General features: G+C 55.1%; 1 protein-coding gene across 2 annotated transcripts in view; it reads left to right on the top strand.

The window, feature by feature from the left end:
* Positions 1-6,863: 6,863 nt before the first annotated feature.
* The window catches only part of KCNMA1 (potassium calcium-activated channel subfamily M alpha 1), a 782,784-nt gene continuing 771,316 nt past the window's right edge, over positions 6,864-18,331 (top strand). For both annotated transcript variants that reach the window (XM_062214106.1, XM_062214104.1), the window contains exon 1: positions 6,864-7,247. In XM_062214106.1, the coding sequence (XP_062070090.1) occupies positions 6,864-7,247 (384 nt within the window). The remainder of the gene's footprint in view (positions 7,248-18,331) is intronic.

Here is an 18,331-nt window from a genome sequence, read left to right as displayed (position 1 = left end):
GACCCAGGCTTGGACTTCATTTTGGGAAATGAAGTATTTTCCTACACACTCGTGTCTTGGCAGCCTGGAGGGACCACAGCACTCTTTTCCCCGAAGGCACTAATTTTGGTGTGGTAGAAGGGAGAATATTTTGTAGGTGCTGCATCCTGGCTCATAAACTCTTCCCTGGGAGTTGGCCGGTCCCTGCCCCCCAGGAAGATGCACTCCCACACACCACTGCCTCTCACACATCCACTCTCTCCACTCTCCCTGCCCGGGCTGGACAACTTCTTTGTTTTTTTTTTTTTAATTTTTAAAAAAGATTTATTTTATTTATTTGAAAGAGTTACAGAGAGAGGTAGAGACAGAGAGAGAGGTCTTCCATCCACTGGTTCTTTCCCCAGATGGCCGCAATGGCCAGAGCTGTACTGATCCAAAGCCAGGAGCCAGGAGCAAGGAGCCTTGAGTCTCCCCCAGGTCTTCCACACAGTGCAGGGGCCCAAGGCCATCTTCTACTGCTTTCCCAGGCCACAGCAGAGAGCTGGTTTGGAAGAGGAGCAGCTGGGACACGAACCGGTGCCCATATGGGATGCTGGCGCTTCAGGCCAGAGCTTTAACCTGCTGTGCTACAGTGCCGGCCCCAACTTCTTTGTTTCTGCCAAGGGCTATTTGGAATGTTTATAGCATCATTTGTGGGCCATACAGTATGATCGAGTTAAACGAGGCCTGCTCTGGATGCCTTGAACTTCAAGTCTTGCCTGTGGTTGCCTTGGCAGGGCCAGGACAGACACTTTCCCGGGCGTATGTGGCCCGCGGACTGGACATCTCCCCTCCCCGACATCCACCCCGACCTGGACAATGGTGCTGGGGCTGGGCTATAAGGACATCAACAGAAACCGTCTGCACATCTCTCAGTCTCCTGTCAATCACTTGTAAACAGTTTTAGACCTCACTTTAAGATCTATTAAACTCTGGAATAGCCTAAATGTTGGCAAGATGACATCTACTGGAATGGTATTCAATTATTTATTTGTTTTTTGACAGGCAGAGTTAGACAGTGAGAGAGAGAGAGAGAGAGAGACAGAGAGAAAGATCGTTTTTCTGTTGGTTCACCCCCCCAAGTGGCTGCTATGGCTGGTTCATTGTGGCCGGCACACTGTGCCGATCTGAAGCCAGGAGCCAGGTGCTTCCTCCTGGTCTCCCATGCGGGTGCAGGGCCCAAGGACTTGGGCCATCCTCCACTGCCTTCCCGGGCCACAGCAGAGAGCTGGCCTGGAAGAGGGGCAACTGGGACAGAACCGGCGCCGCAACTGGGACTAGAACCTGGGGTGCCGGTGCCGCAGGCGGAAGATTAGCCTAGTGAGCCATGGCGCCGGCCTCAATTTTTTTTTAAAATAGTATTTTCCATGATGTTTAGTGACATGGTGAAAGTGCTTACAATATTAATGTTAAGAGAAGTAGAATAAACATTAGGTATTCCATATAAGCATAATTTTCAGAAGTACATGCCCAGAGAAAAAGCGTGAAAGAAATATGTAAAAATATGGTTTGAAAAGTAGGTTAGCCATAGGCAATAGAATTCCAGGAGATTTTTATAGTCTTTTGGGAAATGTTTGTATTTACATTATTTGTAGCAAGCTTGAAGTATTCTTATAAGCAGACATAAATATAACTATTTATAAAAATAATCAAATCTCAATTCTTGTTCCCCGAGGGGCTCCTCTCTCCATCCTGGGGTTCACTGCTCTCTTCTTGTATTCAAGTCCCTTGGGTATGGTGTAAAGGGATGGGCCACGTGGTCTTCCTCCTTCGTTAATAAGTCACAAAGAGACAATTGCTCCACAAGCAACAGACTCTCTGGTCATGTCAGGAATTCAACAAAGCTAAGCCTCAGTTTGTTCACCTGTAAAGTGGGAGAATACCTATTGCCCCTTCCCACTTTGCAAAGCAACCATGAAGACTAAAGGAAGTAAGAGAGGGGCGAGTACTGTCGAGTGTACTGGCGTATGGCTAAGAATTCAAGACATCCAGTCACAGTAACAACACGGGTCTTGTTAATGGCCTTTGTCAGAACAGCTTATGTTTTTAATTGACAAGTAAAAACTGTTTATGATATACCACTTGATGTTTTGAAATAGCTATGCTTTGTAAAATGGCTACATCAAGCTAATATATGTTAATTATTTGCTCATGGTGAGAATGTTTAAAGTCTACTGGCTCTGCGGTGCTTAGTCTACAGCACGTGGTCCCCAACCAGGGCCACCAAGTTCAATCCCTCTCCTGAGCTCAATCTTCCTTACTGAAACATCGTATCCCATGCCCTCACCTTCCCAGTTCCTCTCCCCACCCTTCTTCCCCTCCTCCGGCCCCCCTCTCATTCTCACAGCTGTAGTTTTTCATAGCAGATTTTCTTCTTTGGAATGTCTATATTTCAAATTTTAGAGTTTTTCAAAAGACTTCCTTTTTTGGAACACTCATAAAATGATGTCATGTGCTTGGGGAGGAAGCCACCAGAGGGCGCTAGATCACTTAGGGAGTCACCCCTTGGCTTCTCCATGGCAACACCTGGGAGATGTATGTGGAAGAGTACTGGGTTTTGGGTCCAGGTGGCAGAAAAATGGAATTCGCTCTCCATTAATCACAGTGCTGGGCCAGGATTTCAGTAAATGTTCTTGTTGGCTGTGGTTCATCCTTTTCGTTGTTGTTGTTGTTTGTTTGTTTTAGTTTGTATATTTATGCACTTCCTTTTACTTCTTTTAAGTCAGTAGGGGTTGTCTAGATTAGAAGACTTCAGAAACATGAGCTCTCTGGGTTGCTTTGAACGCTGACATAGACATAGACACAGGTGCACGTGGTAAAGCAGCTGCCCTCCCTCTGAGATCTGGAAATGATGAGTGGCCTGTATTGTTTTCAGAACAGGGGTGGCTTTTCTGCTTTCATTTGGTCTTTACACTTTTGTACAGTGCACTCAAGTACCAGCCTGCGGCACACCTGTACCAGGTGAAGCTACATAGCTTCCATAGGTGCTGCTCTATTCTGCTCTACATAAGGTACATAGCTTCCATAGTGCTGCTCTACTCTCTAGCTACCTCTGAGGCCATAGGGGCATGGCAGGACCGTCAGTAGGCAGGATGCCAGGGGTCTGTCCACAGCTTGGCTGTCCAGAGGAGCCCCTGGGCTGCAGTGCAATGGCCGTGGTAGAGTAGGAGCAATTGCTTTGCCTCAGTTCTCATGGGTGCAGATCAGCACGGGGACAGGGAGCCGCAGTCCTGCCACTTTTCACTTCCTGCAGGGCACTGTGCACCCACAACCATGACTGGCCTTGGGGCCGCAAGACCTGGTCCCAGTCTGACTCTCCCAATGTTGGGGTCAGAGTAGTGACAAGATTTGAGTTTTCTGTTTCATCCTTACCCATAACCACATGACGTGGACAAGGGAGTTCCCATTTTTTTCCAGTTTTACAAACAGGGAAACCCAACAAATGAACAATCATCACAGATCCTTTTAAGAATGAAGTCCTAGGGGGCTGGCGCCATGGCTCACTAGGTTAATCCTCTGCCTGCAGCACCGGCATCCCATATGGGTGCCAAGTTCTAGTCCCGGTTGCTCCTCTTCCTGTCCAGCTCTCTGCTGTGGCCCGGGAAGGCAGTGGAGGATGGCCCAACTGCTTGGGCCCTGCACCCGCATGGGAGACCAGGAGGAAGCACCTGGCTCCTGGCTTCAGATCAGCATAGCTCTGGCTGTTGCGGCCATTTGAGGGGTGAACCAATGGAAGGAAGACTTTTCTCTCTGTCTCTCTCTCTCACTGTCTAACTCTGTTAAAAAAAAAAAAAAAGAATGAGGTTCCATTGTGTCTGTACACAGATTGGTAAGGCCAAGTGCCAAGTTCTCTGAACATGGCACAGAAGGTTGGGGACGACGTAGAAGTGGCTGCACAGAGCTGGGCCAAGGCCTGAACATGGCTATTTCTGGTGGGTGGTGTCATTCTCTCATTCAATGCCTACCAGCCAGGCCATGCAGAAAGGTGGTGAGAGACTGGGGATTGGGGAATGGAGGGATGCTGATTTTGACATTGAGGGTCTCTGAAGAATCCCAACTAAGCTGAGGTTCTGGATAACACGGAATTTGCTAGATATTTTAATCAGCAAAGACAGGGGGAAGGAGGGAGGGAGGGAGGGAGAGAGAGAGAGAGAAACAGAGAGAGAGAGAACAGGCAGATGATGTCTGATGGCCCTTCCAGCCCCCTCTCCAAGCATGCTGAGAGCTGGGATCTCTGCACTGGAGGGGTGGAAGTCACAGCAGCCAGTGGCCCCTGCCTCCAGCCCCCATCCCCACATTTCAGGGGAAGCCAGGCTGTAGCAGATGCCTCAGAAGGTCCTGGGGTGGGGGACTTCTTGGTTTGCAGAAGTTCAGTTTTGTGGGTGGGGAACTCCTCTCTGGAGGCTGCATATCCCACTGAGAAGATAGCCCTGTTCTTTGCTGCTTTATTTTTAAAAAATGTTGTGAGTATTTCATTTTTAAGTTTGGAGCCATGAATTTGATGTAAGGCAAGTTCTTCATTTCCCTGGCATATGTGTTGAGGCACTTAGGCAGCAAATGCACAAAGGAGTGCTGAGGCCGCGGCCACCTTCTTGCTCATCCCCATGGTAGCACTGGCGCCAGCTCTCCCCAGCCCAGTGCTGGAAGACACAGGAACCTTGTGTGTGTGTGTGTGTGTGTGGGGGGGGGTGGTGACTCACACAGCAGGGGCGGCCTTCGGAGTGGCTGCTGTACCCAGAGGTCAAGGCCAGCAGTGCCACTGGTTGGCACAGAGGTAGACCCGGAAAGGTCCACTTTTCTGGAAAATGCTACCTGCAGCTCCCTTTGACACAGGCTCAAGAACTCTCACCCCTGTCCTGACTGCAACCTTGACTCTTTGGCCATGGCTGGGGGACTCCAAGCTCAGTGAATGTGTTCCCAATGGAGCCCGGCCTCCCTGCCCAGCTGGGCCTCCCTGGGGGGTCTCTTCCCCTGCATCCCCAGGCCTCCAAGGTCAAGGGGAGGGCTGATCTCCCACTCAGGTGGACCCAGACTAGAAGTAAAGGATGCTGACTCGGGTCTTTACTGCGGGCAGAGCTGAAAGGAACCTGAAAATGCCAATTAGGCTTAAACTAATGAGCTGCGAACTTCGGGGGAAATCACCAGACAGGAGGGGAGAGCTGATCATCTTCCTTCTAGTGAGCACTGGAAGAGCCGGAGGTCCAGCCCGTGGCAGGGGAAGGACGGTGTCCAGAGAGGGCAGCGTCTCTGCGAGTGTCAGAAGCAGGCTTCCCCTGGTGGAGCTCTGGGCGAGGCAGGTGCACAAGCCCAGGGCCTGCCTTCCTCATGACGAGAGGAGGGAGCAGTGAGACCCCTAGGTGGGTCCCAGCGGTCCTCCTCTCACAAGGGAGAGATGCAGTCTGACACCGGGTCAAAAGGGGCCACCCTTTAGGGAACCCTGTTGTCCCTCGGAGTCCGCACCACCCCAGGCGCCGGGGCTCCTGGGTCATCTCTGCCCGCTCTCTTAGGCGGCCTCTGTCGCTTAATGGGGAAACGGGGGAAAACCCACCTGCTGCTGTCGGAGGCCACGGCCCCCTGCCAGCCTCCCAGACAGCCCTACCCTGGGGCCGCTCGCCAGGCACAGGGGCAGATGAGAGATCAACTGGGGATCGTAGGTGTGTGTGTCGCGGTCGCGGGGTGGGGTCCTCCTCCCTCCCGAAGCCCGCGGGTCTGTGGCATCGAGTTGACAGCCGGCCCCTCCTCCCCTCCCTACGGGAGGCTCTTTTTTGGGGGGAAACAGAAAAACAAAAAGGAGACGGCCTGCCTTGGAGAAACGGCGCTCGGCTGGGGGCGCAGCACCTTGGAGAGAGGCGCCGGCCACGCGCCTGGGCTGGGGGCGCTCCACCCCGCGGCCTGGGGGTCGGGGGTGCGTGGCGGGCCGCGGCCGAGGGGCCTGTTTGCTCCTGCCCAGCCCGGGAACAGGCGAGCCTCCTCCCCTCCCGCCTCGGGCGGCCTGAGCCCGTGCCCGCTCCAGTTGCTGCAGCTGCCGCTGCTGGCGGCGGCGGGGAGCGCGGGGCGCGCGCCGAAGAGGCTCAGGCGGCGAGGACGGGGACGAGGAGGAGCCGGAGGAGGCGACGAGGAAGAGCGAGCGGAGGCCCAGGAGGCCCGGCGGCGTGGCGACGCGCCTCGGGGGTCCCGGGAGCAGGGGCCGGCGGGCGGCAGCGGCCGGGTGAACCTGCCGCGGCCGGGCGCGCCCAGGGGCGGCGAGCGGGAGCCGAGCGCGACCGGGGGAGGCGGGCTGGCGCGAGGGCTCCCGGGCCGAGGGGGCTTATGATCCATTTTTCACGAGTTGCCGCCTAAGAAGCCCAGAGCTGCCGGCGAGAGGTGCGGGAGGCGCGCGGGGAGGGGGTCCCGTGCCGGGGCGCAGCGCAGCGCACACACGCGTGGCGCACGGCGCGGCGCCGCCGAGGGCACCCGGGCCCGCGCGCGGAGCCGGGGCGGGCCCGGGGGGCGGCGCAGACCCCGGGCGCGTGCGGCCCGCGGCGCCCCCTGGCTCTGTGCGCTCGGGGCCGGCGCAGCCCGGGGCGAACGGGGCGCGGGCCGGGGAGGGGGAGCCGCCCGCGCGCCCCCTCCCCCTCCCCCTCCCGAGCGGGCGGCCGGGGGAGGGCGGCGGCTGCCCGTATATATCTCGGCGCGCCCCGCCAGGTCGCGCACAGCGCCCCGAGCCCGGCGCCTCCCCGCCCCCTCCCCGCGCCCCGCGGCGGCGGCGGCGGCGGCAGCAACATGGCTGTTGACGGGTGCTCGGGGTGGCGCTGGCGGCGGGAGGAGCTCCCCCGAGCCCCTGCGCCGGCCGCCCGTTGCTAGCTATGGCAAATGGTGGCGGCGGCGGCGGCGGCAGCAGCGGCGGCGGCGGCGGCGGCGGCGGCGGCGGAGGCAGCGGTCTTAGAATGAGCAGCAATATCCACGCGAGCCATCTCAGCCTAGACGCGTCCTCCTCCTCCTCCTCTTCCTCCTCCTCTTCTTCCTCCTCCTCCTCTTCCTCCTCGTCCGCGGTCCACGAGCCCAAGATGGATGCGCTCATCATCCCGGTGACCATGGAGGTGCCGTGCGACAGCCGGGGCCAGCGCATGTGGTGGGCTTTCCTGGCCTCCTCCATGGTGACTTTCTTCGGCGGCCTCTTCATCATCTTGCTCTGGCGGACGCTCAAGTACCTGTGGACCGTCTGCTGCCACTGCGGGGGCAAGGCGAAGGTAACGCGCGCCGCTGCCCGGCGTCCGGCTCGCCCAGCCCCTGCTCCTCGCGGCGCCCGGCTCCCGCCATCCCCGCCGCCCGCCCTCGCCTCCGCGCGCCCCGCGCCCCCGGGTCGGGGCAGCGGGCGGCGCGCCGGGGGCGCGGAGTTGCCCCCGACCGACCGGTGCGCTCCAGCACGCGAACGCCAGCTCCCGTCGCCTGGCTTTTTGTGGGCTCGGTGGCGGCAGCGGCAGCGGCCGGGGCGGGGAGAGCCAGCCCCGCGGGGACGGAGGAAGCGGGGGGCCGCTGGGTGCGCGTTCCGCACCGCGCGGGTGGGCTCTTGGCGGGTGGGCCGGGGCAGGGGGCTACCTGTCAGCCGGCACTTCAGGAACCTGTTGGGCAGCTGAGTTCGTGGGGTCTGAAAGGAGGAGAATCCTTGCGCCAGGGCACCCCGGGGCAGGGATGTGGCCGGAGAAATGTGGGGGCGCTCAGGGGGGAAGAAGGAAAGTTAAGGCGACCCATCCCAGTGCTGGAGGTAACCCAGGAGTGCGGCGACGTCGCGGATGCGAGGTCGCTTCCCGCCCCGTCCCTCAGCTAGTCTCGCGGAGCGTGCCCCCACGCCAAGTTTCTCCGAGGCCTGTGTGCTCTCGCCCCCAAGGCCACCCACTTTGGGTCCCCGGAAATGCCACCAGCGGCGCCCGGCTGGAGTGCGAGGTCCGCCCGCGCGGCGCGGCGGCCGGGGCCGCGGAGCCCCTTCCCGGAGCGAGCGGGAGGTGGCTGGCTGGCGGCTGGAGCTGTTGCTGGCGTGGGCGCCCACCCGCCCCGGAGCTCCCTGCGCCTTAGATGTAGGGTTGCTAGGCGGAGAGGCTGGGCGCGAGCCGCGTCCCTGGAGACGTCCGCTCGCTCTCTCCCCCGGCTGCGGGGAGGGCCGCAGGGGCAGAGTGGCACCCAAAACTGCAGAACGAAACAGGAGGAGAGGAGAACAGGAGAGAGTGCCGGCACTGCCTGCCTCCTGGGTGATTCCCGTCCTGGGAGGCGTCCCGGCACCCCCGTTTCTCCGCGGATGCGCACACCTTTATTCTAATAGAGTGAATTCGGGGGCCCCTGCGACTTGCTCGCGGGGCACAGCGACTTGTAGCAGCTTCGGCGACTGCTGGGGGGAGAGAAACAGGACAGCTGGCTGGGTGGGGGGGACTTAGAGGTGCACGCTGGGTGTAAAAACAAAGGGGAAGCCGAAGCTCGCTCTCCGGGTCATTAATTATACACGGTGCGCTGGGTGCCGGAGCTCAGCTGTGTTTTGTGGCAGCACATTCGTGTTTTGGAAAATACTGACGTGTTGGAATAAGGGAGAAGAAGGCAGACCTAGAGGCCCCCGGGGTTGGCCGGCCAGCTTTGAAGGGAGTTCAAGTCTCCGCTGGGTTTTGCTTGTGGGGGAACACCTCCCACGAGCCGGCGAAGCCCCCGCATTGAATGAAGTCCTGAGCACCAGGCTGTGCGACCCAGGCCCCTGCCTAGCTGAGCCTTCCTCCTGCAACACGCTGTTCCGGAGACCTTCTTATCCACACTCTCCCCTTCCTCCAGCTGCCCCCGCCAGTAGTTGCAGGCATCTAAAGTGTTCTCGGCTTGGAGCGATTTTGGTGAACTTTTTAACAGCCTGTTTTTTATTTTATTTTATTTTATTTTCAGGAAGTGGGCAATTTGGGTCATAATTTTTTTTTTCAATGAGTCAAAATAAGTTGTGGTATTTTTGTGATGGCAGGATTTTAAGCCCTGCTTCTAAAATCGTTTTATTCCAAGGGGCACAGAGAGGCCCCTGCAGTGTCTGTAATGAAATACTCCCCAGACAGTTCACGGAAAGAATGTCCTCCGTGATGATCAAGCACGCTTCTGGCGGCGTTCTCGAGAAAATAGGTGCTTTGGCAAGGATCGTTAGGAGACACAATCTCCAAGTATTTGGCTGTGTCTGGTAGCTCTGAGCCCAGCTGGGTGAACCTAGCAGGAAGTTTCTGTAAGGAGTCGGTGTGGGATGAGGGATGGTGGTGGGGGGGAGGAGGGCTGTGAGGCCCATGTGGAAAGACATCAGGATATTTCTGATACCATGAGTCCACTTAGAAGCACGCCCTGAATCTCTTAATACAGTTAAACCGCGTGTAGCCAGCTCATTATACCCAATAATGGCAAGTCAGGCCTTTTGTAAGCTCTGCCTTCTCCCCTTGGGGCCTGCGTTCTCAATCGTGTTCTTTTTGTCCTTTACTGTTTCTGCTTTCCAAGTATTTGGTAGTTTTGTTGAGACGAGCTTCTCGATACAGAAGAATGTATTTGGCTTAAGTTTTAGTGCTGGCTTTGCTGAGCAAACCTAGGCTGCATTCCACGGCGTTTCTCCCAGCCCTTGGACCCGTGGTTCACCTTCCCCTCACTCGGCCCCAAAAGGAGCTGCAGGCGGGAGGAAGGCAGGTTTTTTGTTTGTTTGTTTTTGCATTTGGAATTTCACGGAGAAATTTTGTCTCTGGGACTGCAGCTCCTTTTGGATCAAGGGCACCCAAGACTGTGGCCGTGCATCGTGGCCTTTGACCTGTGGATCTCATACAGCGAATGGCCTTAGCGTTGTGGACGCGTGCTATGTGCACTGTTAGAGAGAGTGCAGAAGGAAACTTCCTGCACTTGCCCGTGGGAACTTGGGCGCAGTCATCCCAGTGCTGTGTTCTTTGCTGCACTGTTTCACGTTGTTGGATTTTCTCCCCTCCTGGTGGAGTTCTTCAGAGCTCCCTGTTCATTCAGCTGTGCTGTTCTGATGAGCAGAGAGCCGCCCTGGCAGCCCGAGTAAGGTCATGACTTTGAAGCAGTCGTTCAGCCTCTCTGGTCTGCTTCCTTGTGTGTAGAATGCAGGGGCTGACTCCGCTGGCTTGTGACGGCCTCCCCTGCCCTGTGATGCCACAGAGGAGAGTGGCAGCCGTGGAGGAACCCTGGGCCAGGTTTCTAGCCCGGAGCGTGGTTTTTGCAATTCTCCTGCAGTTCTTTTAGGAATTCCAGCCTTGGAACACTTAGGTGCCTTTATTCCCTTCTTCTGCTCACCTCCCGGCACCGTCTACTTCTCTTTAGATGGCTGGGGAAACTGAGGCTAGCTTGCTCATGGAGGTTGGCTGAGAGGCTTGGATGTGGTGGGCAGAGACTCACTTCTGTGCTCCGTCAGAGCTGTGTGTGTCCTTGTGGCCACTGGGCTCGGTCAAGGATGGCCTGGGCATAGCGTGTGAGGTGTTATCTCCGTGGCTGTGTCTCAGAAAACAGCACGTGTGCTCCATCAGGCTTGTGACTAAGAGAAGCATCAGATCCCGTGATGGCTTGGGGATCACCCAGGGTCTGGCCTGATGCATTCAATTAGGGGCAGTGCTTCAGCTCCTTGGGACTCTTAATTCCAGATTGGCCCCGGTGCATCATCTTGTCCTGAGATGCCGGGCCAGGGCTCAGCTGCACTGGATGACCTTCAGATACTGGCTTTTGATCGGATCACTTGGCGTGGCAGTGGAGACATTCTTAGGTCCCCAGTCCCGGGAGGGGCTGGGGCGGGGGGAGAGCTGTGATTTCCCTGGGGCCTTTGTCTAGTGAGCTTGTACTTCTCATTCCTGGCTCTCTTCCTGGAGATGCACTCCATAGTACAGGCCCTGTGATCAGACAGAACCAAGTTCAAATCGTGGCCCTCATGTGATGAGCAGTGCGTCTGGCTGGCAACTCTGCCCAGCCTTGATTTCCTTATCTTTAAGAAGAGCATGATGATGCTTGCTTTGCAAGGTTCTTGCAAGGCTTGGCAGTAACGGGTAGAGAGCGCCTGAGGAAAGCCTGGAGCTGACAGGCCTCTTGTATGTGAGAGTGACTGTAGCTTCCCTAGGTGTTGAGTTAATGGCCCATGGAGGGGGACAGACTATGACAAACAGAGCATTGGAGCCAAAAGGATCTTGGAGTCTACCATGGCGGGTGGAGCAGCCAGGTGAGGTCGCACTGAGGTTTGGACTCAGGACTCTTGGCGCTGGCAAGGCCAGAAGCTTGGGGTGGGGCAGCCAGGGTGGTTTCCACGGATGAAGTCGTGGCAGCATGGCTCATGTTTTGATGGGGAGTATATCCGTGGGCAAGCAGTGACAGCATACAGGGTCCAGGAGCTGCAGCACTGGCCAAAAGAAACCCCGTGGCATTAGGTGGATGGGTGGGGTTGTTGTCTTGGCCTTGAGGAGCGACAAATGGCATGCCTGTTACCCTAAGTCTGTGCTCACCTCCAGTACCCCAAGTGATGAAGCAGTCCCTTGGCTGGAGTGCTCTCCACCCAGACCAGCTTTTCCTGGACCACCCCTAGGCTGGCGTTTCCCAGCGTGTGATCTGTAGTGCACTTGCCCTTGAGGTTACCTTGGGACGAAACATCAGCAGTCACGGCACAGCTGAGCCCGTCCCGGTGGAGGCTCACGGCACTCACAGCCCTGCGGGTGGAGATGCCAGTTACCCTGCCCTTGAGTGTGCTCACCTTGGGTAGCTTTGCCCAGGGGTCGGGTCTGCTGTGCAGTGCCCAGGAGCCAGCCTGTGACCTTGGGCAAGGACTTTGCTGCTTTGTGTGTCCTCATCTCCGAATTGGCAAAGGCGATAGAGCGCACAGTCCTCTCCCCAAGCCCGTGTGAGGTGTTTCCAGGGAGGACACCGAGCACCCTCGGCCTCCCTTTGCAAGCTTAGGGCTGGCCCTGCTTCCAGAGGACTGGACCAAGCGTGCATCAGGTAGAAAGGAAGCTGCCGCACCCTTTGGCCTGGGGGAAAAGGTGGTCCAAAGCCAAGTCAAGGCCAATTCAGCCCTCTCTGCCTCCTTGCCATCTCCCCCGCCCCCCTATGGGGAGAAAACACTTGCTTTGGGGCTTTCTTCCTCACCTCCTCTCCCTGAGGCACAGAAGGCTGGCACTGGATTGCAGGGCCAGGACCTCCTTCCCAAAGTGGGCAGCAGGGGTGTCCTGGCTCACACACCAGCGGTGGCTGCGCTAATCTGTGAATCACCTTCCCGGGGCTCCTAGGGGGACGCCTCCGTGGTTCTCTTGAAAGGGCTACATTTTATCTGTGATGCTGAAACCCCTGGGTGCCTGGGGCTCAGGTTAGGCCTCCCACAGAGCCCCAGAAACTCCACCACGTTCCCCTGCACAGTGGGAGCTGATCAAGAGCATCTCTTTTTGTAATATATATTTTTTATTTATTTGCGAGGCAGCGTTAGAGAGAGGGAGAGACAGAGAGAAAAGTCTTCCATTCGCTGGTTCACTCCCCAGATGGCTGCAATGGCTGGTGCTGAGCCATTCCAAAGGCAGGAACCAGGAGCTTCTTCCAGGTCTCCCACGTGGGTGCAGTTGGGCCATCTTCTACCACTTTCCCAGGCTATAAGCAGGGAGCTGGATCAGAAGAAGTGGCACAGCTGGGACTCCAACCAGCACCTGGATGCTGGCACCGCAGGCAGAGGCTTAGCCTGCTACAATACAGCACTGGCCCCAAGAGTGTCTCCTTTTCAAAAAAATGTTTCTTGAGTTCATGGAACGCTGGCCCTGGCCGCATGGAGGCTGGGTGTCCTAGCATTCGGGACAGAAGGCCCCAAGTGTGGGCATTCGGGACATTAGGTCTCCTCCTGCTGGTCACAGGGCTTCTCAAACCTTAACACACACGGGAGTCCCCAGGGGAGCTCTTCCAATACAGATTCGGATTCAGAAGGTCCAGGGCGGGGCCCGAGGGTCTGCATTTCTCGCACACTGCAGGCTGTGCTGAGTATACACAGAGCTGGGCTCCAGTCCCTTCGTCAGCCTCCAGCAACCCATCCCTGAAGACAGGCTTGTGTTTAAACGTGGAAATTCCCAGCTCTCCTGTGGAGGGAAGGGGGTGAGAAGAGGAAGGGTGTGGGTGCCAGGGAGCCGGGTGTGGCGAACTCAACGTTAGCCCTCCGAGGAGCTGCGATGTGGTACGGGCGCCTAGTGCTAAGGCGAAGCCTTCGGTGCCGGCTCCCAGGGAGCCCACAAGAGCACTGTTGATCTGGGCTTGGGTTGCAGCAGCCAGGGCAGTGTTCCGGAGTTTACAGGGTGTGGTCTGTGTGTTGCCCATCAACGTGTGGGCTCTCCCTCATGCCAGCTGGTCACACTGCAAAGGGTGCGGCTTCCCAAAGTCCAGGGTGGCAACTTGGCCAAAACCACCTTCTTGCAAAATTGAAAGGCTGGTTGGTGGCGGAGCCAGGGCTGCACGGTGGTGGTGAGGCTCCGGGAAGCCAGCTGGTGGCCACGCCCTCGGGGGGGAGGGTTTGGAGTCAGCCTACAGCAGATCTGCCAGCTTCGGTTTCTGCAGGACCTGGGTGGGCTTCGAAGGACTGGGCTCACATTCGGCTGTTGAGTGAGTGTGTGTGAGTGAGTGTGTGTGAGTGTGTGTGCGTGTGAGTGTGTGCATGTGTGTGTGTGTACGCATGGGGCTTTGCTTCCAAGAAATCCGACAGATCAAAGTGCAGGTGGCGCCCGGGCTCACCAGAGCAAGGGTTTTTCTCAGCTCGAACTGGCAGGGGCGTTTTCCCTTGAGAAGTGCTTTTTATGCTGCTCCCTTGTCGTAGGGGAGAATCTGGAATAAACTTTATCCAAGAAGCTTCACAGCCGCCAGAGTGAAGAAGGGCTTAGCCTGAGCTCCCCCCTCACTGCATCCCCTCCCCACAGTATGTCCTCACCTGAGTTCTTCTGGTTATTACTATTGTTGTTGATTTTATTTGCATTGCATATTAAAGTCTGGGCGATCAGGGAGTCATCGTTAAGACCCCAATATGGTCAGCACTGCGGCTCACTAGGCTAATCCTCTGCCTGCGGTGCCGGCACCCCGGGTTCTAGTTCTGGTTGGGGCGCCGGATTCTGTCCCGGTTGCTCCTCTTCCAGTCCAGCTCTCTGCTGTGGCCCAGGAGGGCAGTGGAGAATGGCCCGGGTGTTTGGGCCCTGCACCTGCATGGGAGACCAGGAGGAGGCGCCTGGCTTCTGGCTTCGGATTGGCGCAGCGGGCTGGCTGTAGCGGCCATTTGGGGATTGAACCAACGGAAGGAAGACCTTTCTCTCTGTCTTTCTCTCTTACTGTCTCACTCTGCCTGTCAAAAAACAAAACAAACAAAAACAAAACAAAACAAAAAACCCAACCAACCAAAAAAAAAAACAAAAACAAAAACAAAAACAAAAAAACCCAATCTGACACCTGTGGATCAAGGCTTCAACTTGTCAAGGTGTGAAGGGGGCAGTCACCTTCTCGTGGGTGTAGACACAGCTCATCTGAGGGGCTGTCAGTCTCTGAAGGCAGGGACGGAGTCATATACATATGTGTGTGCCGGGGAGGCTCTTTCTGGTTAGCTGGGGGCTAGGTGGGAATGTTGTGGGTGCACATACATTTTTGCTGCTTTTTTGGGTACTTTGTTCAATGCTGTGAAGAAACTGTGGGTGAAAGGGATGAGCTTTGTATGGTGACAAAATGATGTTTGAGTCATTCCTGGATTTTAGTTATTCATGCCACCCCTGTGCCTCCTGACCATTGGATAGCAAGGATTTAGTTCATGATAGACAGTTGTTTGTGAGGTGGATGAGTCAGGTGTGTGTGTGTGTGTGTTGGGGGGCGGGGGAGGGCAGGTGCAAAAGAACTCCTTCTTTAGGATGGCATTTGCCTTGGTTTTGGCATTGTTTGGTGATTGTCTTTGGGACATTATGTCTGATTGCCAATTTGGAACTCTGATTGGTGCTGCCTGGCCAGAATGGATATATTTACCGCCATCAAGCTGAGCCTTGGACTCCCCCAACCCATAGGATCTCATTACCTGTATGACTAATGCCTCTCTACATAGCCAAAAGCAGAACTACTGAAAGCCTCTTGTTTACCATGGATTCTTTTTTAAAGATCTATTTATTTATCTGAAAGGCAGAGTTGAGAGAGAGACAGAGAGTGAGTTAGTTCTTCCATCTGCTGGTTCACTCCCCAAATGGCTGCAATGGCTGGAGCTGAGCCGATCCAGAGCCAAGAGCTTCTTCCAGGTCTCCCATACAGAGGTGCAGAGGCCCAAGGACTTGGCCCATCCTCTACTGCTTTCCCAGGCCATAGCAGAGAGCTGTATGGAAGGAGGGCAGCCGGGACTTGAACTGTTGCCTATATGGGATGCTGGTGCTGCAGGCGGCGGCTCTACCTGCTACATCACAGTGCCGGCCCCTACCATCGATTCTTTATGCTGGTCCATTGGCCCCCTACTGGGTTTTCTTGGGGACCCAGATCCAATGGGTCCTGGGCATTCTGCGGTTGAGTAGGCAGGAGCCCTCAGCTTCCTGTCTTCTTCCCTCCCTCCTTGCCCTTCCTTCTGCCTCAGTGGCTCTCATTCCCCAGGGCTCTTGTGGAACTTGGAGTTGTTTAGCTTCAGATTCCAGCACTCTATGGAGGAATACTTCCATCTGGGGAAGAAGTCATTAAAAGGAGCCTCATCTGTATCACAGTTTGTTTCGATTTGGGGCAGGAGGCTTATTTGTTAAAGAAAAATACAACTGTAGATTCGTGGCTGGAAGCACTGTTATTTTTCACCTGTTGGCTGCTGACGTCTGGGATTTGATGCCTCTTGCAAGAGTGTTTTTTAAATTTTTTTAAATTTATATTTATTTATTTATTTGACAGGTAGAGTTATAGACAGTGTGTGAGAGAGAGAGAGATAGAGAGAAGTCTTCCTTCCGTTGGTTCACCCCCCAAATGGCTGCTACAGCCAGAGCTGCGCTGATCTGAAGCCAGGAGCCAGGCACTTCTCCCGGGTCTCCCATGTGGGTGCAGGGGCCCAAGCACTTGGGCCATCCTCCACTGCCTTCCCGGGCCACAGCAGAGAGCTGGGCTGGAAGAGGAGCAACCGGGACTAGAACCGGTGCCCATACGGGATGCCGGCGCCGCTGGCGGAGGATTAACCAAGTGAGCCATGGCGCTGGCCTTGCAAGAGTTTTTAAGGCAGGATTTCCAGTGTTGTTCTTCCCACAGTCACTGCTGACTGTGCCGCACTGTTCAGTCCCGATGGGGCTGCGTCTCTGCATGTCGTTAGAAGGCCAATTGGCTGCAGGCTGCTGGGATTCCCACGTGGGTTCAAGTTGAGAGTTTAAGATGAATATGTATCTTATTGTCTTGTCCCATGTCTTGTACTTGCGCCTTCATCTGTTTTTGGAGACAGGGCCGTCCTTTCCTGGTCGTTGGGAGTGAACCCGAGGGTGGGATAGGAAGGTTGGGATTTGAAGTTTGCAGGTTAGTAGCTCTCAGCTTTCCTGGTCATTGACTCTTGAAGTTTGCCTGCTGAGACCTGCTCTGTATTTTCGGGAGCTCTGGATGGAGGTTTTGGCTTTCCTTGGGCCGTAAAGTTGCCTCCTTATCAGTGACATGTGTCCTGCATCTCCAAGATTTAGCTTGGGTTTGGCCAAGATCAGATGTCATTTTGTGACCATGCCAAGAGTCCAGATGTGGGGTGTGCATCCCTTCTGTTCAGCAAACAAAGGCAAATGACAGCAATGGGCCACAGCCAGGAGGAAAAGGCATGCGGCGAGCAGGTGAGGAGGGAACAGCCTTTAAGCCAGAGGGACTGGAGCTGGGCTCTGCTTTCTAGGTGTCAGCTCCTTTGAGCTAAAGGGGAGGGGACAGGTGCCCCGTGAGCCTCCTTTGGCATCACTGGAGTGTTCAGTCTGGGTATCCCTTGTCCAGAATGTCTGGTGCCAGTCAATAGTAGTGCTTCCAATTTTGAATTTTTTTTAAAGTTTGGAATATTTGCATATATATATATATATATATATATATATAGCAAGATATCTTGGCATTGGGACTCAAGTCTAAACATGAAATTCATTTCTGTTTCATATACATCTCATACACACAGCCTGAATTTAATTTTGTGAATATTTCCAGTGCACCTGCATTTTGACTATGACTCATCCCTCGTGGAATTTTCCACTTGTGGCATTATGTTGGTGCTAAAAAAGTTTCAAGATTTGGAACGTTTCAGATTTGGGGGCGAGGGATACTTAGCTTGTCTTTGAGGCTCTTTGGTTTAAAGGTTGTTCCTTCCTCACCTGCTCATCTTGTGTCCTTTCTTCTTGGCTGTGACCCATTGCTGTCATTTGCCTTTGTTTGCTGAACAGAAAGTAACCAAAGGAGAAAAGAAAACATACCGGAGGAGAAGGTGAGGGAGAGTGGAGGTCGACGGACACAGGTTCACAACAGGCAACAGAGATTTTCACTGCTGGTGTCAGGAGTTGTATAAACAGGTACATGGATGCATTTGGTTTTCAGTCCCTCACCTTTGTTGTAATGAATAAATCATGTCAAGTGACCTCACCTCCAAGGAGTGAAGCATTCAGTAAAGACCAATGGGCAGAACAATTTCCCTTGGAACATTTTAGTTTTTCAAATGAGGAGTTCTGTTTAATTAGCTGATAGCATGGGGCCTCTGTGGCCCTGTGGCTCAGGCATCCAGGGTTATCTGGCTTTGTGGGGAATCTTCTTTGTGTGCTTGGTGTAGGAGAGTGGAGAATTGTCCTCCAGGAAAAATTGCCATAGTCGTCTTTATGTGGCTTTGCGTAGAGGAAGCACTGTGGCTCTGGAAGGGGGACAGGCGGGCGTCCAGTGGTGTTCAGATGGAGAACGCGGAGGTGAGGGCTCTGAAGCTTGGAGGAGAGAAGATTCGGAAGATGAGAGGCCTTATCCAAGTGCTGGGGATTTTTATGACCAGCGTTGGCTGGCAACAGCTGTATCTGTTGTTTTTCTCCTGTGTGCATCTGGAGCAGTTTCCCCATAGAACTTAGAGGAATCGTGTTAGCTGCCCTTGAATTATGGCTGCTCCTTTCATGGACTGTGGCAGTGGCAGCCGATTGGCTGATGGATTCTTGCACAATTTGGGAGCGATGTCTCCAGTTCAACCCACGGGAAAATGCAACAATTTGCCCAAGTCTTAAAAAAGAAATCCATTTGTGAAGTTCATGCGCAACCTATTTTCCCAGTGTTTTACATTTTCGTCCTTAATCCTAAATGTACTGTCTGTCCATTGAAGAAAATGTAGGCCATGCAGAGGCATTAATAAAAATGAAAAGGA

Source organism: Lepus europaeus, chromosome 17 (genome assembly GCF_033115175.1).
Source record: "Lepus europaeus isolate LE1 chromosome 17, mLepTim1.pri, whole genome shotgun sequence".
NCBI lineage: Eukaryota > Metazoa > Chordata > Mammalia > Lagomorpha > Leporidae > Lepus > Lepus europaeus.
Note: the sequence above shows the minus strand (reverse complement) of the source record. Positions and strands in the feature narration are given on the sequence as shown.